This window comes from Ammospiza nelsoni, chromosome 1, assembly GCF_027579445.1.
Source record: "Ammospiza nelsoni isolate bAmmNel1 chromosome 1, bAmmNel1.pri, whole genome shotgun sequence".
In the NCBI taxonomy this organism is placed as follows: domain Eukaryota; kingdom Metazoa; phylum Chordata; class Aves; order Passeriformes; family Passerellidae; genus Ammospiza; species Ammospiza nelsoni.
The window spans coordinates 10,798,260-10,821,698 of record NC_080633.1 but is presented as its reverse complement, the minus strand read 5'-3'; the positions used below and the strand labels follow the sequence as shown (position 1 = coordinate 10,821,698).

The 23,439-nt window shown below is 40.6% G+C and overlaps 1 protein-coding gene across 2 annotated transcripts in view; it reads left to right on the top strand.

The window, feature by feature from the left end:
* The window catches only part of DIP2C (disco interacting protein 2 homolog C), a 313,009-nt gene that overhangs the window by 279,413 nt on the left and 10,157 nt on the right, over positions 1-23,439 (top strand). Inside the window, exons 33-36 of one of the 2 annotated variants that reach the window (XM_059471173.1) lie at positions 1,800-1,829; positions 3,510-3,571; positions 20,784-20,841; positions 22,657-22,731. In XM_059471173.1, the coding sequence (XP_059327156.1) occupies positions 1,800-1,829; positions 3,510-3,571; positions 20,784-20,841; positions 22,657-22,731 (225 nt within the window). The remainder of the gene's footprint in view (positions 1-1,799; positions 1,830-3,509; positions 3,572-20,783; positions 20,842-22,656; positions 22,732-23,439) is intronic. The other variant, XM_059471165.1, reaches the window with a different exon arrangement.

Here is a 23,439-nt window from a genome sequence, read left to right as displayed (position 1 = left end):
AGTGGAAATTAGGTGTGCACTGAGTCCTGGCAGGTGGGCAGCCCTACAGCTGACTTGTTGGGGTGGTACTGCAAGCACTGAGGTACTTCAGGCAGTACCACCAGCTGGGGTGATACTTCAAGCAGTACCTCTGGTACTACAACAAGTACCACTTCAAGCAGTTTTGACCTGCAGTGTTTTCCCAGAGAATAAAACCTGGCATATTTGCTGAGATTTGCTCAGACCAGGGATGGTTCAACAGTGGCAGCCTGTGCATGGGCAGAGATTTATTTATTCCAAGAGATGTGAGTTATGATATACCCATTTTCAGACAGAAAATTCTTTATGTCCCATTTGGTTTTCTTGAGCACTACCAGGCATATCCTAAGTAAATATCAGATACTCCAGAAGTTGTGTTGTTTTTTCCCTGTTACCAGCATAACAGACGCTCTCTATCTCTGTCTCTCAAAATAAATGTGCACAGACAAATTGAGTCAGTCATTCTGGTCTTGGCTTAGACTCTGCTTCCTTTGAAATACTTTTCAGAGTATTTCAGCTGCAACTGGACACAGAAGGACATTGCTGATAATTCAGCTGCTGTTTCTCAAGCATAGTTAAAAGCCATATGAGATTCTGGTACTCTCAAAGTCCTTTCTGCACCTGCAGTATAGTCACAGGCAATGAATTATATAACTGCTGGATTTCAGTAATTCTCCTCCTTTCTTGCAGTTGCACTGCAGTGTTCAGCCTGGATTATTAGTAATACCATTTTGGGGCATCAGTGCAATAAGCAGATCCATCCTATTTTTGTTAAATGTTTCATCTTCCTTTGCATCCAAAATAGACCAGTCTCAAGGTGCTGCTGTGGCAGCTTCCTGCACTCTTTGACTCTGCTGGCATTGAGGAGTCTGGTGAGAGGAATGTGGGATGCCAGGGCTTTCAGAGCTGCTTGTTTTCACAAGTCCTGGGGCAAATCCCACAGCATCCATCTGGTGTTGGATACTCCATGTGATAGTAGTGCCTTGGGACTACTCACAACTGAGGATTTTCTGTTTCTTTGCTGAGTTATCAGTCATGGTGGACAGGTGATGGGTTTTATCAGCTTTAAATTTTACTGTTCTTTATATGTATTCCACTGTTCACCATAATAAATAGGAATGAAGACTTCTTGGGCTCTCAAGTTACTCCATTTATTTATGAACTTCCAGTAGTTAGATTATGCACCAAGCCTTGATTTTATTTCACTTTAGGATCAGGTTAATCTGTATGCAAGAAGGTGTAAGTATCTTTTTCTGTTGTATGCTAATTTTTTTTTTCCAAAAAAGAGAGCTTACTTTTTATTTCCAGAGGACATCACTTACAAACTTCTGTTAATAGTAAAATTACAGACCTGGAATTCGCAATGCAATAAAGTGCATTAAAATAGGAGGGCCATAATGTCTAATGACTTCAAAACCAAAAACAGCAATAACAAAAAAATCAGTATGCTAGACATGTGTTTTCCACTAACAACATTGTCTGTAGTGTCCTAAAACCATTTAAATCTGTTTGTCCAAGGTTAGCAGTCTACAGCTGTCTCTTCTGTTGCTCTACTAAAATGTTGACACCTCATTTTTTACTTTTTTTAACCTTTAATGGTATAATGGTTAATTTGTAAAATTCCTGTATTTGACATTGTTTTTCTTTTTATTTTACTCCCTGCTTTTTGCATTCTCCTCTTTTGTTTCTCCCACCCTTCATTCCCATTTTTTATTATTATTTTTGTCTTGTGTTACCTTCTTTCCTTCTCTCCCTCATCCCTGCTATTCCTGCTGCTATAGCCTCACAGGCTGGGGAAGCTGGCCGAGCAGGTAGGGGATTTTCATGTTCCCTCAATACCCACCTATCAGCTTCCAACAGTGGGACAGACTAGAAATTGAGTCTGGAGATTTGGGGATTTTCAGATCCTGCTCTAAAATTATAAATAAGTCCAGTATAGCTTTATCTGGATCCAGGTTTCATCAAATATCAGATGTCCATTGTAACTATTTCATTCATGCTGAAAATAATAAATACCATAGTGATTGTCTTTGATTTTCAAACTTGACTGTCTCCATTACTTTACGAATACAAATCAGTTTTACTTTTATTTTTAAAAATAACCAATTTTTCCTTGGTTTTGTTTTTTTCTTTTAAACATTGCATATATTTCAAATAAGTTCTCCACTCAGCACTAGTCTGTTACACTGCTGAGTTTACCAGTAGACTGAAAATCGTGTTGTTAATAGCTAGAGAGGATCTTGTACCTTGTATTGTGTATAACAAGCTAAAGAGGCTAACATGCATGTGCAGCTCTATTACTCTGTTCTCCTCTGGTGGTGGGTGATGATCAGTACCTCCTCAGTAAGTATCAATTAGTAGTGGTAACACTTCTCCCCCATAAATACAAACATTAGCTATTAGTGGGTGTGGGTTGCAATCTTTCACACTCAAAAAATTGTGGAACAATCAGCCAGCATTGCAGAAATGTAAAATTTAGCCCTAGACATTCCTAATGTGAAGAATTATACTCTACAATGCATCCCAAATGGGACAGAAATCACCAGGAGTTCATGCTGCCTGATGGTTTAAGTAGTAGACCTCTAAATAACTGCTAAAGGAGTTTGTGCATCTGGAGTTCACCAGGTTTAGGAGAATTCCTCTGCTGAAAAGAAAATTTCCAACGTGCCAGTGTTCCAGAATGAAGTTGTGCTTTTCTTCTAGCTTTGTGTTTAGCAGTAGCACGAGGTCTGCAGCAGAGAAGAGAGCCCTAGCCTGGAGCATTGAGAATTCACATGAGCTTGAAGTTTTCGATGAGGGCAGATCATAGCAGGCTGCAAAACTGCAGAAAAGCTGTGGGTGGAAAGGCCCAAAGACTGCATCATCTCTGCATGAAAGGAAACTAAAATTAGTCTGCCTCTTTTCAAGTACCTAAATATTGTGACATAAAGCAAGGGTTTAAATTATGCAGTGGAAGACTGAAAAGGATCAGAATAATTGCTCAACAGACCTTCAGTCCAGATTGGTTCATGTCATGCGTGCTACCTTTACTATCTTTAGCTTCAAGTATATTCTCTGTTGCATGTATAGAAGACTCAGTAAACCATGCTTCACACTCCTGACCATGTGCTTCTGCCATTAAACTGTGTCTCCTCAGCAATTTCCACCTTCCTTTATATGGCATAATGTGTTTAACATTTTTTGTATGTATCCATGTGCTGATTACTTGGCCTTTTGTAGCAAATAAAACCTCTGTTGACATGTGTTGGTTAAGTAGTCTCACTGCTTGATGTTTTTCTGAACTCCAAGGTGACAAGTACCTGATGGTAGGTATTTTTCCAGTGCTTGTTCTGATTCTGTAAAGCTGAGCTTTGATTGATGAATACCTTAAATATAACTTGTCATTTGATTAGCATAATTAGCATTGAAATGAATGTTTGGTTATTTGGGGGGGTAAACTCTTTTCTCCTCCCAGCCCTCAGGTTCTGATTAGCTGATGTTGTTGTTTGCAGGGAACATCTGGACCAGATCCCACCACAGTGTATGTTGATATGAGGGCACTGAGGCATGACAGGTCGGAACCACCTTTTTCTTTTTCTCTAATACACACAATTAACAGAGTTTCTAGCAAGAAAGCTGCTTACAGCACACCCCATGGACCCTGGAAACCATTGCAATAATAAATTATTTGTGTTGCCTCCTACCAGCCAGCAGACACAGACATTTATATTGGTTAATTAATTTTACCTCTGGTAAAACTGAGACATCTAACATCACTACAGCAATGACTAACAAGACTCCTTGCCTTATTGCCACCAGGATTCCATGACACTTGTGTTCAGGTGGTGCAGTCCAGCCAGTCCCCACAAACTGGAGTCCTCTTGGGCCTTTTGGCTTCACAGAGTTTTCTCCTGCCTTGGCAGCTCTTTGCCTGTCAGGAGATCATTGTTGGTTTGCTGCAGTTCTTAATGCTGCAGGACTGTGAGGGGATGGATTATTTGCTTCAGCCACTGTGAGCAACCACATTCTGTAATTGGGTTTTTTTCAGTTCCATCTTGAGTGTTAGATATGTATACAAGGAGTGAGAAATTAAATTTATCACTTAGTGGTTGGAGGCAAGCTCGAGATCTCAGGTGTCATTTTAAAAGATACCCATGCACATATATTTAATTTTTCCAATACTCTGGTCATGAGTCTCTTTACAGAACTGTAACAAACCAAGGAGTTTTCTATGAACTCTGGAAAAGGTGAACACTTAATTAACAGTCCTGGTTCCCTTAAAAAATCCTTATCCAAATAGGGAGCTTCTTTGTTCTTTATCTTTCATCCTTCTCAAAAGCTTAACAGAGAATTTGCCCCCCACCTTTGGCTCTATCAAAGTGCAAAGGGCACTGGGGGCCCAAATTACCCACTGGACATTTAGGTCAGATAGACATGTAGGGATTGTCTTGTTGCACATGGAGTTTGGCAGGTAGAAGAAAGGAGCTGCAAGATGTTTGACTCATGATTTCTTTATTCCTTTTGCACACAGTGATTCAGATAATAACACTTAGGTTTGATCTGTCCTTTGGGACACTTCTGTCTGCATAACCCAGCCACAGAAATTCAGTGTTCCTGGCCCAGCAAGTGCAGTAGTGTAGAGACAGAGTCCACAGTCATAATCAACCAAGAAAAGAAAAAAGGTCTTTTCTAGAGAAAGAGAATGTAACATTCACAGTCAGTAAAAATTATAAATAATTAAAAAATATGTTTAGAGAGAGGAATTAAGATTTACTCTTCATGAAAGTTGCATAAACCTGGGTATAGTATTTCCCTGCTTTAGCATGTCATTGAGAAGTAAGCATCATTACCAAGATCAGGCTTTGCAGTGTGTTAATTTATATTTATATTTATAATTTATATTAGTGACTAGTTCTACAGAACATGAAAGATGGTCTTTAGAGCTGGTTCTCATAGCTGGAAATGTAGATTCTAATTTGATGGTTTAAAGTTGTGCCTCATTTACCCAGTCCTGCAGGATTTGGAATTAGATTAGTGGGTCATAAATTAAGGGAGAAAACAACTCTATTGGACATAGTCTCTTCACACTTGCTGTTTCTAACCATTTTAGTGGAACTGAATGTCCCTTTTACTTAGCAGTATCTGAAAGATCTCTGTAAATATCTGTGAGACCACAGAGTAGCAACCCACAGAGTCTGTGCAGGCCAGCCAGTCCCCCAACAATATGAAGATTTTACACTGTGCACTTAATGCAAGAAAATGTTTTTCATAATTTGTATTTTAGAAGATATTTTTCAGAGTCTGAAACAGACTGAACATAAGGTTTTTTTCTTGGCATGCTAACACTCTCTAGTTGCTTCAAAAAACAGCTGTAGTTCATCTCTTTGAGATTATTCAAACCCTGTCCACATCCATAAAAATTAATAACCAGTTTCAATACCACTATTTCAAGCTCATCTGGTAATTACAGGCTTGAGCATTTTACAGCTCATGAAAATGTCATTTTCTTGTGTGTGTTTAGGTCAAAATGCCTGTGCTAGGTACAATCAGTGTGGAGATCTAGGGGTGCTTGTTTGACCCAACTAGATGTTTCTTTCCTCCCCTTGTATTTGGGTGGTTTCCTTTTTAGGCCAGGATGGAGCTTTTCAACCCCCTTTTTGTGTGTGTCCCTGTGTGGTTTTGAGCTAACAGCTTGGGTTTATCTGCTGGGACTCTGGCCGTGGTCCTGGGCTCACCTGGAGGTTCAGGAACCTTGTGCCAAGGGGTGCAACCACAGGGTCAGTGCCTGGCATCAGTTCTGGCACTGGAGAAAGGTTTGGCTGCCTGGCTGAGAGCTTTTAGTGCAGCTCTGGGTGCTCCAGCTGCTCAAGTAGCATCTCACATGGAGTCCCATGGTGTTTGTGAGTCCCAAGGAGTGTCCCAGGCACCCTGAGCTGTCTCAAATGGCATTAAACACCTGTTTTTGGAATCTAAGCAGCACAAAAAGCAAGAATATACAGCTCTGGCTTGCTGATGGGTGACAGGATATCATTGTACTCAAAATTTTACTGATTTTCTACAAATCAGGGTGTGCTCAGGATGGCCTGAGGAAACAGTGAGCAAAGACAGGCAAGTCCCACAGAGGCTTTTAATGAAACACAGAAGACTCCTGAGTTTTCTGCCAGGTGGGTGATGTGTCTCTGCAGTGCAGTTTGCAGGGACCACGGAGCTTAGCTCAGGTCCAAGGGACAGAGGAGGTGGATTAATGCTTCCAGCAGGTGGATTAATGCTTCCAGCACAGCTCAGAGGTGGATTCCTGCTTCCAGCAGGTGGATTAATGCTTCCAGCACAGCTCAGAGGTGGATTCCTGCTTCCAGCAGGTGGATTAATGCTTCCAGCACAGCTCAGGGGCTCCTGGCTGCTGCCCCCTGTGCAGCTCTGTGTGCCCAGGGCATGCCCAGGGAGGGACAGGCTGCAGAGCTCTGGGCAGGAGCACCTGCTCAGGTCTTTGCTGCATTTCTCTGCCTCTGGGAAAGCCATTTTATTCCTCCTCCCCCACAAAATAGAGAAAATAAATTGAATAAATATATATATTCTTGTCCTGTTTCTAAAGGCTTCTTGTTAGACTGTTCCATCATATTTCTGACCAGTCATGCTCTCCTTAGAAAGCTTCTCAGGTGGTTAAGCACAAGGTGCCTAAATATGCTAAAGCTGAGAAGTGCTTGGAAGATAAAAAAGGGAGCGAGTGAGAGAGAGAGAGCCTTTTCTCATAATGCCAAAACACCAGATACTTGAAAGATGGTGGCTTTTGCAACATTTGCATCCTTTTGTACCGTAAAAATTTAAATTTGAAGCCCAAGCATCCCTTGTATCTGGATTGTTCTAAAACAATATGCACTTGTGCTTGTAAAATGTCCAGCAAAAAACACATTTCTGACATTAAAATAAAAATTTCACATCTTCTTCATCCTTAGCAGCAGCTTAGTTTTTGGTAGAAAAGCTATTTATTGCCAAACAAGCCAATTCATCAAACTGAGAATAAACAAAATTAAATCTTTCTTTCCCATCAACAGGGCAAAAATATTTTCAAGTGTTCTGCAGCAGGTCAGAAATTCTCAAATGTTTCAGTATATTTGTAAACATCTTAAACTATACTTTTTAAGACTCATTCAAAGCTATTTTCAAATGTTACTGTTTTTATCTGATAATACATATTTTGAAATTACCTTGAATTTGAAACTAGCAGGTATGATTTAGAAATGAAATTACATTAAAAATGTTGACATATTTTTACTTCTTTGAATTGTTTCTCAGATTTTTAACATAGGAATTTCTTTTCCTAGGTATCTGTACCTTTCATATTCTAAATATTTTATAGAGAATTTCCTCGGGAATTTCAAATAGTGAGCTGAAGGATCCATCTGGTGACAGCTGAGGGAGATCATTGATCTTCTCCTAAAGTTGAAACTTCATGCAAATCCTGTAAAGATAAACATCCCTTTGCATCCTTATATTCTTTTCTAGATCAAAACTTTATCCATTTAAAAAAATATATTAAAACCTCTGTTCTGCCCAAAGCAGAGCAAGGGAAGATCTCCTTCGATACTGAAGTTTATTTTCAAAAGGATAAGAAAAGTAAAAGGAAACATATTCATTGCAATCTGTCTACCCCCAAAAGCAGATAAAAAGTCACCAGTCTTCTTGTTCAGGAGCAAATAGTGACAACTTAGGAGCTTTGATGTAGTGGAGGCTTTGGACTCCCAGGGGGAGAGAGCCACCAATCAAGTCACAAATGTATTGATGAAAATCTAGATACCATTTGCATGCATTTCACATAGGAAGCTCCCCCTTATTTTGACTGCAAATTGTATTTAAACTGTTTATTGAACTGCATTGACATTTTATATCAAACTGGGCAAGAATGAAGACTTTCAGCCAGTGCTGGTAAACAGTTTTCTGTTTTATTTGATGCCATCTCTGGTTTCACACATGCAGACATCCCTTCCCATCTTATCCTGTCTTCAAACTTCAGTATTCCCTTTGGTGAAATAATAGGTGCATGAAATGATCTTTTAAATTATTCAGTTTCATCTAGTTAAGTCTGTAGGGTAATAAAGATGGGAAAATTAATTTATTAATCTCTTCTGTGGTTTACTGGAGCTCCCTTTGAGCTACATGTAAGGGTGAGCTGCTGGGATAGACAGACATGGTGAAACAGCTGACACCAAAGAGGGGCTCAAATCCAGGTGTGGGATATTGCAAACAGACCAGAAGCAAAAATGTGCATTAGGGTTCAAGTTATTAATTTGTCAGTCTGTCTATTATTCAATTGAGGAATGAGATTCATTGTGATATCCACAGTCTTTCATTGAAATTCTCCCACTCCATCATTAGAACAATTATTTTATTCTGATTACCCTCTTTATTAAACAAGCAGTCTGTGGAGCTGTACAAAATAGGTGTCTTTTCCCATGTGGCCACTGATATCTTCTTGGACCAATGCAAATTAATGTAGCTCTTTAAAAAAATTACCTTGTATGTACTTAGTCTGTCATTAGCACACTCAATTTCTTAGAAGTCATTTGTGTGTTGTACTAAAAATAATAAGCAAATCTTTTATTTTGGATTCCTAGAGCATTCAGAATTCTCTGAACTTCCTTCAGACTTGCTCAGACATTGTCTCCCTGGCAGAGGTGTTCTCAGATTGGCAGTTCTGAATCTCATTCCTCAAGAAAAGAAGGGAGCACTTGTAGCATTTCAAAGAAATGAGAAAACAGTTACTTAGGATTTATTCTTATAGATTGCTTATACACTGAGCCCAGTCTCAAATCCAGGCTCTGTCAAAAGAAATCAGTGAAGGCTTTGGCTTCATTTTAATATATTCCAGCATTTCAGACTTCATGCAGGAGCAGAAAAATATCCTTTTATTATGGCTGTCAATTGTTTATCCTTCTCTGCATTTTACTGAAACTTTCATGTTATGTATACATTGTTTGGGTAATACCAAACAGCAAAGCCACAGGAGATTTTTTCCCTTATTCTCAACCACTTCTCCATCCATCTACCTTGAAAAATACTTTTATTAAAGGGTTACCACACAAAATAACTCCTTAGCTGAGTTGTTAGTGAGCTGTAGCCCCAGCAGTGCTCTGTAGCACAGCCAGGGTGTGGAGGGGAACGTTTTATATTCACACAGGAGGAGAATACACAGGGGGAGCTGTGTCAGAAGGAGATTTGCTAATTGCAAGTGACAGTGAAATAGTCACCTTTTGTGCAAATTTAATGGATTTGTCCTATTTGAAAGCCATTGGGCAGTGGTAGCAGAAGAGAAGCTCTGAGGATTTCTCCCTTGGTGCTGGGGGCAGCAGAGCTGTTCCAGCTCCTGCAGTGGGTTACAGCACACAGAGCCCAGTCAAGGTTAGAGAAAACCAAAGTCCTCAGTGTTCACTGTGTGGGGTCCAGAGGAGTGGTTAAAATCCATCCCTGCCCTCTGTGACACCCAGCCAGCATTTCCCTTGCTGTGAGATTCTGGAGGCAGAGGGCATGGGTTGTTTTGGGGTGTAAAGCTCCATGTACCTGGTGAACTGTTCAAAACAGACCTCCCATGTCATTGTTGTCACAGTGCTTTAGACACAATAAGCTCATTTTGCCAATGGAATTGTCAAGTGCTACCTCCATTCCTGTCATCCCTGAGCTTCAGGGATATTCTCATATGGGTGGCTCCAACTCCAAGTTCCACACATCACCCATAACTTTTTGTAATTTTGTCCTGCTTTAGCTCTTTGAATGTTTTACTGTTGTCACAGAAACAGTCTTTTCATGGAAGTTAAAAGATTTACACCCTATGGAGTTGGTAGAAGTAACTCAGCTGAGAGAAGGGCCTGAGGTCTTTAAAATAAAATCTGAGCTCCTCAAAGATTTACAAAAGGAAATGATGCTGTTTGGTTTTGAGGACTCTTTGTAGAACTGCCTGGCTTTTAGGCATTTTGCCTATTAGCTTTCAGAACGTTATTTGTGAGTATAAGCTCTTTGTCATGGTACTGGCAAAAGCCTCCTTCTTCATGTTTTTCCTCAGGAGAAGATACAGTCTTGGCCTTTTAGCAGTATTGTGCTTTCTTTCTGCCATGCAAACACTGCTGTCTCAAAAATCCCCCTGCTGTTGTTTCTGATCTATGGGAAACAAATCTCCTAGAAAGAAAAGTTCTTTTGGGCTGATAAGCATCATGTGAACACTCAGTGCTGCCTCAGAGAACTCTCAGGCTGTCTGGAGAGGAGGAAAGATTCTCTCTTGCTGTTCTGATTGCATCAGGAGAACTTGTTTAATCTCTGTACACTGAATAGTCAGTGATTAGGAATAAAGCTGATGGCCTGGGAAACTGAAGAGGAGCAAATATTTTTGAAGAAATTGTACTGTTCACCCATGAGGATCCAGAGTTATAACCAAATTTGTAAATATACCTTTTAAAGGGCTTTGAAAGCTGCCTCATGTTTCCAGACATAGCACAACTTCTGGGCAGGGCAGAAGAAAGGGAGAAATGTCCAAGAACAAGGGGGGAGTGAGAGCCTTACAAAGTAATTTTTGTGCTTTCTAAGGCAAGATTACTTGTCACTGAAGTATTTCCTCCCTTGACACAAGTGCATTTCTTCCTTGATAAAATCATCTTCAAGAGAAAAGCTTATCATGGTTTTAGTGGAACAGGACAATAAGAGTTGGCTCCAAATATGATTTTTGAGAGAGGATGTGGTTTTGCATAATTAACTACAAATCAAGAAATTCCAGTTATTTTTCCCTGCATGGCTTAGGGGAAAGAGAATACTGTCCTGTGTATCAAGTAAGACAAAGACAAAGGGAAAACAAAAAGCTGTAGCTGTCCAGGAAGGTGGGTGTACTGCAGTTGTACAGTTATTGTGTTATTGTTTGCAAGCAGCATTTGCATGTCATTCTTCCACTATGAGTAAAAGAACCAGATGGAAAATGGTTCCTTTTTTTTACAAAGCAGTTTTGAGTGTAACAATAATTTTGCTGAAATTACAAAATCACAGTAAAATTCTTGGGAATTTCACTGCTTATTACATTTCCAACTTACTAAAATACACCTACATATTTATTCCTGAAGAGTGTCTGACACTGTTAAAAAAAATTATTTTCCATTTCGAAGTGTTCTGAGTTTCTTTGGTGTTACAGGTCCTTCTCTTTCAATTATGCTTCTCATGGAAGCTGGAAATAGATAAAACAAGCTGGCTGCTCAGATTTCTGAGGAAGATTTATTAAAATGTCTTCCTTTTTTTGTTACCTAAAGGCCATAATTCTTTCTTTCTCTCTCCCAGACTTTGCCATGAGTCTAGCTGCACAGTTACAGGAATGTCTTAATAAAATGGAATTTTCATTCTTCCATTTTTTATGCAAGTAAGGTGTTTGATTTTTACTGATACAGTATTCTGAAACAATTTGCTTTCCTTCATTTTGGTATACACTCTTAATGGAATGTTAAACACTGATTCTTTAAAAGTGCCAAGCGATCAGCATAGGGTACATTTGCTGTTTCAGCAGTGGAGGAAAATGTGCAGCTTTCCCACATTGCTGCCTTAGAGGGCATTTCACAAGGCATCTGCTTTGGAAAGGGAAATAATGAATATATGTAAGATTTGGAACAAGGCTTTGTAGCTCCTGCAGCCCTAGCCACAGACTGTGCTGTGCTGTAAGAGATGGAGCTTCCTATGTGCTCTCCATCCCCCTTTCTGTTCCCCTCTTCTCTTGCCAGCCTTTGCAGGAGGACAGGGCCTTTGCCATGCCACACACTCAGTTTTTTGGGACAAATAATTCAGCACAGGATGCTGTGCTGCCAATTACATGAGAGAGCCTCAGGCACTCACTTGGCTCCTCATGTCAGTGAAATCTCTGGCTGAAGGAAAACTGAAGGAATGGTTGGGCTTGGGAAGGAGAGCTCTGAATAGTAAAAGTATTCTTTATTTGTATAAGGATACAACACTAATTTGGTTGGAGATGTGATACCCTTTTAAATGGCTCCTTTCAATGGATCTTAATATGTTCCTTCAAGCCCAAATTGTCCTTTTTAATATGGCATCTAATGGAAGTGTCTGTGAGCAGAGATGAACTTGTGTAAGCCAAGAGTCTCAAGAAGCTCAGCCCAGGTTCCCAGGGAGTCTCCTGTGGCAGGACAGTCCCTTTTCAGGGCCTGCAGGTGTACAAGGCTCTGCTGCTCATGGCATTGCTGACCTTTCCTTCTGAGTGCTCACCCGCATGAATCTATTTTCTCACTTGAGAAAATAGCTTCATGTGTTGGTGTTCCATGCACAGGAAATGTCCCTGGTTGTTGTTAAGGAGAACTTTGTGCAGATTCTTTCCCAAAAATGCAGGTTGAGTCAGCTAATGGTGGGAAATTTGGATGTTATAGCAAGAGAATGGGACAGCTTAAAGAAAATTACTCGATTTCATAAACTCCACCTTTGATTACATTGTGGGAATGTAGAGTTGAATATTTTATTAGCAATGTTAAAATAATTTCCATCATTTGTTAACAACAAATAAGCTAATTCCATTAGCTCAGGATGTTTTTAGATCCCAAGTTCATTATAATTAAATTTTTCCCTGTATGTGAAAGTCTCTTTAGAGATTAGGACTAGGAAGACAAAGGGTTACATAAAATAGAAAAAGCATATTGCATTAAAGAGAATTATCTGATCTCAGCTGTGATTATGAAAATGCTGTAAAAGCAATTAGTAATAAACACCATGTCCTGGGAGGTTTGTAATCTGAGTAAAAAGACAACAGCTGTGAGCAGCTTTATGTCTGGTTTTGCAAAGCTGAACCTGAAGCACAGAGAAAGGTGATGCTGCACCTGATGGTGCTCGAGGTACAAGGTGGGAGACCAAATTCTCCAGAGTCCTGACCCACTGCATTCCCTTGAAAGAGTTGTATACTGTGCTTTAAACTGTGTCCAAGGTAATTTAAACAAATTTAATGTGTGATGGCAGCTAAACATTTTAAAGCTGAAAGCAAACATAACCTGTTTCACATATTCCCACAATCTTTTATGATAAAATTGCTGTTGCTTTTTTAATCTGTGAAGCTTTGAGTGTTCCCTTCCTGAACCAGAGTTCCTGCCCCATTTTGATTTGTTTGCAGCTTTCTGAACTGTCTTAAATCATTGTGTAACTTTTTCTGCTTCTTTGTCCAGCCATCTGAAGGATTGGAAACTCTTAGCTTTTGACATCAGGGAGTTTGGCACATTAAGTGAAATTTAGGTCTATAGTGAAAGATTCCTTTGCATTAAAGGAAATGATTTAGTGCTAATTCTTGTTGATTATCAAATTAACAGGATTAAAATATGTCCTAAGCATACAAAAAGTTTAATGGCTGTTCATTCTGTTGGTTAAAGTTTGCCTAAGTCCCAAGGCCCGTTTTCAGTCTCAATTGTATTTATCCATTATTTGAATATATCATGGGATAGGAGAAAATCTGCTCTGGGGAAACCAGGATGATGCAGGGAAATGTCTTAATTATCTGTAGTTTCCCTTCAGCCTGTGTTCAGCTGTGCAATTTTCCTACTTTTCTGATTTGCTATTTGAACCTGCCTGTTATTCTGGAAGGCAGAGCTTATGTTCTTTGATCTATATTTCCATTTTTTTGGGAGAATGAGCTCATTGACTTGTTAATTCTGGAATCATTTACATAGAAACATTTTATTATTTGAATAAAGAGAAAATGCACTGACAGTCCTGAGTGTCAAAGAGCCCTCACCCAGTCCAGACCCATGGTTACCTACAGAAAATAAGAAGAGGCTGCAGCAGCCCTGGGAAGTCAGTGTACTCTGGATGTAGCCACATAAGAGGTCTCTGACATTAAATGACTTGCAATTTGGTTTTGGTTACAGTTTCTAATGAATTGGGTAGTTGCCCCCTTTTTTCACTGTAAAAGACCATTGTGTTGAATTCCTAAGAGTCAGTTTGGGCAGATCCTTTTCAGCTTAAGGAAGAAGAGTTTTCAAAGTGGTCAAAGTACATTAAGTTTTAAATGTTTGCTCATGATGTGGGTGAAATAATTTTCAGTTTGGAGAGTTAATTAATTTAATTTCAAAACAAAATGCGCTGAAATATTAACCATAAATAAGCTCTTTTTCTGACCTGCCACATTTTTTTTATTCCATTTACAACTTCTGTACATATTTAACTTCTTTGTTCCAGTTTAATACAGAAAAATTTTAAAAACATCACTATCTTGCAGGATAAGAAAATATCCACTTTCTCCCCACCAGCTTAACTTTTAATGTAAATGATGGTCAGTAAATAAACTTAAGAAACAGGGCTGGAATGAAACCAGAGACCATTGGCTGTTGCTTTCAGCCACAGAAAGTCTGTGGGCAAGGAGGGGGCTTGAATACATTGGGTTATGTGTTCATCACATCCTGTATGGCTTCCTCTAGGCTTTGTTGCTGGAGGTTTTCAAGAGTGGCAGCATCCAAGAACAGATGCTGAAAGAAATCAGAGTGCAAAATAGCTGGTGTGAAAAAGACCAAAGACTTGGGCTTCCAGGCTGGCATGGCTGTGCAGTGACATGGTGTGAGAGCTGTGCCATGGGTGAGAGCTGTGCCATGGTGTGAGCTGTGCCATGGGTGAGAGCTGTGCCATGGGTGAGAGCTGTGCCATGGTCTGAGCTGTGCCATGGTCTGAGAGCTGTGCCATGGTCTGAGCTGTGCCATGGTGTGAGCTGTGCCATGGTCTGAGAGCTGTGCCATGGGTGAGAGCTGTGCCATGGGTGAGAGCTGTGCCATGGTCTGAGCTGTGCCATAGTGTGAGAGCTGTGCCATGGGTGAGAGCTGTGCCATGGTGTGAGCTGTGCCATGGTCTGAGCTCTGCCATGGGTGAGAGCTGTGCCATGGTGTGAGAGCTGTGCCATGGTGTGAGAGCTGTGCCATGGTCTGAGCTGTGCCATGGTGTGAGAGCTGTGCCATGGTCTGAGCTGTGCCATGGGTGAGAGCTGTGCCATGGGTGAGAGCTGTGCCATGGTCTGAGCTGTGCCATGGGTGAGAGCTGTGCCATGGGTGAGAGCTGTGCCATGGTCTGAGCTGTGCCATAGTGTGAGAGCTGTGCCATGGGTGAGAGCTGTGCCATGGTGTGAGCTGTGCCATGGTCTGAGCTCTGCCATGGGTGAGAGCTGTGCCATGGTGTGAGCTGTGCCATAGTGTGAGAGCTGTGCCATGGGTGAGAGCTGTGCCATGGTGTGAGCTGTGCCATGGTCTGAGCTCTGCCATGGGTGAGAGCTGTGCCATGTTCTGAGAGCTGTGCCATGGTGTGAGAGCTGTGCCATGGTCTGAGCTGTGCCATGCTGTGAGAGCTGTGCCATGGGTGAGAGCTGTGCCATGGTCTGAGCTGTGCCATGGTCTGAGAGCTGTGCCATGGTGTGAGAGCTGTGCCATGTTCTGAGAGCTGTGCCATGGTGTGAGAGCTGTGCCATGGTCTGAGCTGTGCCATGCTGTGAGAGCTGTGCCATGGGTGAGAGCTGTGCCATGGTCTGAGAGCTGTGCCATGGTCTGAGCTGTGCCATGGTGTGAGAGCTGTGCCATGGTCTGAGCTGTGCCATGGGTGAGAGCTGTGCCATGGTCTGAGAGCTGTGCCATGGTGTGAGAGCTGTGCCATGGGTGAGAGCTGTGCCATGGTCTGAGCTGTGCCATGGGTGAGAGCTGCTCCAGGCAGGAAGAGGGCTTGGTGCGAGAGGCAGGGAAATAAATCAGAGCTGCAGATGATGGGAGTGCCCAAGCCTGGCTGACAGAAGATGCTGGCACACAGGCAAGGAGGAAGAGGGCAGTTACCATGGCACAGCTTGAGGGAATGGCTATAAAGAACAGACAAAAGTTCAAGACATGGGGTTTGGCCAAGTGGTAGGGTAAATGGCAATCTCTTCATAAGGCAATGAGTTGTATTGAAAGAGAATGGGGGCACTGGGGAAAAGTTCCTTTGAGTTGGATGTGGAGAGGTAGAAATAATAAGAGGAAGCTGAGACTGGTTCATGCCAAGCATCACAGAGTGAAAAAGGTTCCTGGATTTGAAATAAAATTCATCTGAGAAATAAGGCCTGAAAGGAAGTGGAAGAAGCCCCATCATTTGAAATACTCTAACAGAAGTAGGCAAAGCACTCAGAAGTGCACTGCAGGGAGCAGCCTTTTTTTGGCAGGCAGCAAGGCTTTGATGACCTCATAGCTTCTTTCCATCTCTATTAAAATCACAGAATCCAAACTCTCTCTGAGCAGCAGCACAGCCAGCTCTGAAGGATTGCCCAGTTTTGGCACCGTAGTCCTGCTCTGTACCACTCTGCATGTGCCAGCCCCTGCAGATTCCCAAGGCAAGAGTTAATAGCTCTGCTGACAAACTCTCTGATTAGTGAGGAGCACTAGCAAGCTGTGCAGTGTATTTTGGAGAGTTTTCATCACCAAATGAACCAGATCTAAAATGGAGCATAAACAAAATTTTCAGTTTCAGAGAGACATTGTTGCTGCATTTTGATACCCCTTTGCTGCACAGTGCTGGCAGTGCCTTGTTAGTTATAGCTGGCCAGTTCCTGTTCTGAAATCAGATTTCAGCCCTACTTTTCTATAGTAAGTGTTTGATTTAAAGAAGATGAAATATGTTCAAGATATTAAATTGTAACAAGAAAAGAAATTGGCACATAATGGGGGTGTAGCTGCATTCCCCATTAAATCCCAGGAATCAGACTTTGAAACAGTTTTCTCAACTCTACAGCTCCAGTGAGAGAATTTTTTAAGAAAATGTTCTTAGGAACCAGTGGAAAAAAAAATGTATGAAAAATATACTCTTCTATGCTGTTCTGTGTAAATATTACAGTTTCATTGCGTTTCATCCCTGGTTATAGCTTTGCAACAGTGAAACAATTCTTAAACATCTTCTGTCCCCCTTCCAATGTGATAATTTAGTGGGGGAGAATCCCTGTGTCTGCCCCACATTGTGTGGCTCATTTCTGTTTTCCCCCTCAGCTTGGCTGCAAACCACCAGAAGGTGCAGAAGCAGCTTTCACACCCAAGGGCAGCATGTTTTTTTTCCTCCCATCCACTTGATTTTCAGGCTCTTTGCCAGCCTGGCTCCAGTGCCATGTTCCCCTCTGCCCTTCCCAGCAGGACTGGGCAGCAGCAGAAAGCAGCAGGAAGGCTCTGGGCTCACTTTGTGAGAGATTGTTTGCATTCCCAACAAAGAGCTCTGGAGCCCTGCTGAGAAACAGGGCCTGCCCTTCCTGGAGCTGCACTGCCTGGGAGTGGGTTGGGATTATTTGGGAATTTGGAGAGGGATTGCTGCCATTGTCCCGGGGAGGCTGCAGGGAGCTGTGTGCTTCGTTGCCAGCATCACCTGGGTAATTCAAGAGTGTTGTTTTTAGGGGTCTGATGGGCCCTGGGCTCTGCATTTTTTTATTGCTATCAGAGCAGTCTTGATAGTGATGCTGTTTGCTCAAGAGGGAAGCACAGAAGTTTTTGATTGTGTCTGCATTTTTCAGTGGAAAAAGGGAAATCTCTTGAGGAAGAGTGGGAACAATTGAATTTTTTTATGCTGAGGCACAATAAAATGCATTTTAAAAATTATTGCCTAATGCCCATGATTTATTCACAGTATCTAGTCATAGTAGAGTTAATGAGACTGCTAAGCACTTAAAATTAGGAATGCACATGAGAGTTGCTAACATCAGAATCTCATGTTTTACTTATATTTTTTTGAAATATCTTTGTGGCAAAACATTTTTTATTATTTTTGGATTTGTTAGAGGTTTAACAGTGTGTTCCCCAATGAATTGTGAGCTTAGCAGAAACTTTTCAATAAGGGATGCAAGGTTTTGGGTGCTAAGAGGGCCCTCACAGAAAACCTCCAGGAAACGCTGTTTCTATGTTTAGTGCAGTGCCATGAAAACTCTGTAGGGATGTGAGGTGGGAAGCACAGAGTGGGAGAGGTTTAACAGAGCTGGAAAGTGAGAAATTGCACCTTCTGTGGATCACCATGTGCTAAAAAATCAGGAAAGGTTAAACTAAACAGGTGGAGAAGGGAACTAGAAGAATACTCCAGTGATAATAAGAACAAGATGGGAAGCACGGGTGCTGAAAGCAAAGAGGGGATTGTCTGATTTATCACTGTTGATTCTTTTCTAGTAGTCACACCACTGACCATCGAATCTGTTGCTTTATTATTTATGATTTTTCCTAGGCCTGTAGTCCAGCAAAACTCATGGAGGCACATCTTAATGACAGGAGGGGAGCAAAGGCCACCAGTATCTCTGGGCAGCTGGACAGTTCTGACCTACACTTGTCCTGCCCTGGAGGGTTTTCCTACTGTTATCCAAATAGAATTCTCTTTAAACCTATCTTAAATTCCATAAAGTGCTTCCTGACCTTTGTCACTCTTAACAGTGCTTGTAGCTGAGGTTTTCTAAATTGTCTTTTTTTCAAGATTTTCTCAATTTCACAAATGTTTGTAAATAATAGGTAAAATAACTTTGTTAAAGGAGGTACCAAGTGGATGAGATGACGACTATTTCTTCCAGGAATAGCTGCCTGTCTGCAAATACCTACTGAAAGATTGGAGATGTCAGTTGTTTGGAAGAACTCAGTTAAAGACATTCTCTATTTCTAGATTGATATGGGTTTTAAAGAACAAATATATATATACAAAGGCAGAAATATACAGGCATTAGTAGCAACTGCCTTTTGCAATATTTGATTTCATTTCAACATACATAGTGTTATTTTTAAAACCCTTGCTGAATACTCCTAAATATTTATGATTTGGCTGCCATTTGTGTGGTTGTGTGCCATTTGGTTGCCATTTGCTGCCACAAGTGTGGCTGATGTAGATGTACCCTTTATGGAGCAGCATTAATTGAGCCTTGCACACACATGCTAGAGAGGCTCCCATGGCCTGGCTTTCTGCTGCCCTGTGTCTGTGTCCCTGCATGGACAAATGGATGCTGTGGCTTTTGCCATCAATCCAGTGGTGGCTCTGCAGCTTTTCAGCTCAGCAGGAAATGTCAAAAACACAGACATGTGACACATGTAACACAACAGTGTAAACAAGGGCGGAATAACATCAATGTAACACACAGAGGAGGGAATTAGTGCTTTAGGCTTGGTCTGGGAGTTTTGTGGCAGTTGAACAAGTGTTGAAAAGTGATTCCTGTTACACACCTTGTAAGTCAGGCTGCAGTGCCCAACTGTGCCTGCTCCAAGCAGTGCCCCTTGTAGGGCACTTCACATCCTTTTCCTGTCAACACAACTTGGAAAGAGGTCTGAAATTCCTGAGTGTTTGGGTTGTATCTTTCTGTTAGTGAGAGGAGCTGCTCACACTGATGTGCAATATCTCAGGGCTTAGCCCTGCCCCATTCATCAAGGTTGAGAGACTTCCCAGAACTGCAGATAAAACACTATTCACTGTTCCTGCCTTGACCTCAGCAGTCTCACCTTTTATAGAAGACTCTTGGAGCAAAGAAATAGAGGAAAGAAAAAAAAAAAAGAGAAAAAGCTCTTTTTTCCATCTCCTTTCTGCTTAGGGTCTGAACCTGCCAAAGCTTTGTTCTCCAAAGGGACCTCTGGCTGAGGTCTCTCTGTGCCTCAGCCCTCCTTTCCCAAAGTGAGCACTGCCATGCTCTGGCTATAAAAAGACCTCAAAACAGTCAGAAAAAGATCTGTTGTGACTGCTCCTAATAGACTCAGCTTTATGCTCAGCCTAATGGGATCCAGGTCACCACCTATCTGCTCCTGCCTGTTTTCGTGTCATCTGATGTTTCATCTTTACCTTTTACTTGGTTGGCTTTTAGGCATCTTGTATTGTGGGGTTTTGTCTTTCTGATGAACAGAGCTGGGGGGAGGAAAGAGATAAGAACAGCTCTGGAGACACAAGTCCAGATTTATCTTGGTTAAGTGGATTATGGATATTGTTCAAAAGCGGCAACTTTAAGGTTTCCATGGTTGTTAGAACTTTTAAGTTACTTAGGATACAGAAATAACTAAATGTTACCAAATTTTCTTTGCCATGTACTGGCTGAGATCATCAGCTGTTTTAGAACTTGGGAGTCTCTTTCATTCTACCCTGCTGAGTACTTTTCTAAGGTTAAATGGGAAATTTCCTTCCAGACCATGACACCACTGAAGGAGAGATGACATTCCAGTTGATTTAGTGGGGAAATAACTTATCTAAAAAAGGAAGAGAGCACAAGAAAGTCGCACTCTGAGAATGGATCTGATCTCAGCAGTAATAACATTTTTCATTAAATTATTTTTTTAAATATTAAAATGTTTATCAACTCCTGTCCATTGAAAATAATTAAAAGATTGCAAATGCAGATTTGGAGCTAAGGCCAGGTTATGAGTTATTTTGATATGATTTTGATTTTAGCTGTCAGCTACTTGTGGAATGTGGTTGCTCACTCAGCTCACATGCTTTTGTGTCTGTGCCCTGGCTTTTATGATGTTCTTGTGGGAAATCAATATTTTAGATCCCTCTTGTGTGTGGAATTCCATTTACAAAAGTCTATCAAAAACAAATAGAAGGCACCAACTACATTTGAAGAATTTATTATTTAAAAAAAAGTTCACACACATCTTTTTTTCATTATTTTCCTTCCTTAAATTTTGACTAATTTTACATATTGGGTCTGATTATGTTCCACATAACAGGATATAAGCTTCAACTCTTGCAAAAATAAATTAAACTCTGCAACCATTAACCATTCCTTTCAGAATTAAATGTTAATAAAAAGCAAATAAACACAACTGTGAATCATACATATTATTTTACAGAGTTCGTTTAGTCGAAAGAGGATCTCCACATAGTTTGCCTCTCATGGAGTCTGGAAAAGTAAGTACTTAAAGAAGATTTAAGTGTAACTTTCATGGTCATATTTTCAGCAAATATCCATTTCTGTTCATTTTTACATGAATGTAGGACTGTGGAAGGCACTATTAGCTGTGCAGATTGATGTCCTTCCTTTACTGTTGAGGTTACAGCATGATGGCAGTAACTGATGCATTACTGCTCTCTCAGAACCTGTGCCTTGCTCTTTAATGCAGAAATCAATTCCCTCTTTTATGCAAAAAGAAGGTTTTTTCATTCCCTGTGTGTCATTCTTGAGGCAGCTGACAAATGGTGCAGGCAGTGCCATGGATGCAGAGCCCACTGTGGTGGGAGCTGGTCTGAGATGGCCAAAGCTGAGCTCACTGGTCACTGCAGAGGGACTGTCCCTGCTGGGGCATCCTCTGGGGACAGGGGCAGGACAGAGGGGCAGCCTCTGGTGCTCTGGGTGCTCATCTGAAGCTTTCTGTGCACGGCTTTGCAGACATTGATGCTCAGAGGATGCTCCATTTTCTGTTCTAGGGCTCAGCATCCACCTCTGTAGTTGCTGAATGTCCATTGCATGAGGACTTTGGCAGATGTGAAAAATGCCAATCAATTGTTTTTAAAATTTTAGAAGTTTAATAGTAATAAAATAGTTATAAAAATAGTAATACAATTAGAGTAATAATAATTTGGACAATTTGAATTAGGACAATATGAGACAATAGAGACAAAGAGTTATGGATGTCTGGGTACCTTTTTCTGGGCAGCACAAGCCCAAAAAAGGACACCCATTAACAGAGGATTAACCCTTAAAAACAATAGCCTGTTGCATATCCATACACCTCATACATGATGCATAAATTCCAATCAAATACAGATTTTGTCTGGTCATCCTCAGCTTCTTCCTCTGAATCCTGACAGTGCCTTCGAGGCAGGAAGAAGTTCATTTCTCCTGATAATGGAGCAATAAATTCTCTTTCTCTGAAATATTCAGGTGCCCTGTGACTGCTATCTCACTGCAAGTCCTTTCTTTAAAAAAAGTATCCTACATAGCATAGTCTCTATTTTAACATTTTTTATAACCTAAAACTATATTTAACACACTACTTAAGAGAATTAATACAGCATTGCTTTCTAACACAACACATATAACGTTCATTTTAATATTTGCAAAAAGCCAATCATAAAATAGGCATTTCTCACAGCAGGTCATTATTCTGGGAGATTGCATGATGCCTCTGGCTTTCTCCTTGTTTTAGGCCAAAGGTTCATTGGGGTTTTTCCTATCGTACTATGTATTCTCATAGAGACAGGGGCTATTTGGTCAGACTTTTGTTCTGCAGGTGAACATTTCATTTCTGAGGAGGTTATTTGATGGAACAGCAATCACAAAGAGAAGCAGTTTTGTCATATTTCCCAATTATCTCAGAATTTTTCATATCTGTGGACTATTTTATATTTTTTGCACTATAAGTCTACTTTAACTTTTAAAGGATTGTTAAGGATTTCTTGTAGTTTTTGTAATGAAGGTTCTTTGGGGACAAAGCATCAGCAAACAATTGCATAAGGTGGTACCTGCTTTCTTACTGCCTCATATTTTCTTTCAACAGATCCTCCCAAAGAGAAGCAGTTTTGTCATATTTCCAAATTATCTCAGAATTTTTCATATCTGTGGACTATTTTATATTTTTTGCACTATAAGTCTACTTTAACTTTCAAAGGATTGTTAAGGATTTCTGGCAGCTTGTAATGAAGGTTCTTTGGGGACAAAGCATCAGCATACAATTCCATAAGGTGGTACCTGCTTTCTTACTGCCTCATGTTTTCTTTCAACAGATCCTGCCAGGAGTACGTATCATTATTGCTAATCCAGAAACAAAGGGACCCTTAGGAGATTCTCATCTTGGTGAGGTGAGTCATGAGAACCTGAACTTTGTATGCTCTGGACTAAATTCCAGAGACAAAGCTATTGTTCTGCATGCTAATGATTTCCTATGATACATCTAATCAAATGCCCAGTTAGGAAAATAGTGAATTCTACTGATCATTATAAAGTGTGGATTGTGGTATTTGTGTCATTATTAAAATTGTTATCAAATTATTTCTAAATAATAATACCTCAAGTTAAAAAAAAGAAAAAAAAATCTGTTTTTCCTAACTGTATTTTATACTTGGTGATCCGCTGATTCTGGTGGAAGCTTACATGAAAAGTAAGTTTATAGATTAGTCTAATTTCAGCTCGATGGTTTTCTTGTGCTGTTCTCCATAATCATTGTGCTTCACTGCACTGAAGTACTCTCATTAGCTGAGCTGAGCAAGACTATGTGTTTTTCGAATTTATTTTGTGCTTCTAGAGTGAGAAAATAAATTATGTTATTTTCAAGCAGTTAAAAATCTAGTTAACAAAATGAAGAACATGTTTGATCATAATTAAAACCACAGTCTAATTTGTGAGTTTCTGTAAGAGTTCATTAATTTGAAATTGTAAAAATTTCCATGATGCTTCAAGTTTGATGGAATGAATCCTTCTCCATGGGGGAAGGTCCCTGGCCTCACTCACCCTTTAAAATAATTTGTCTGTCTGGTGTTCATGGAGGATGCTGTGCTGGGGTAAATACA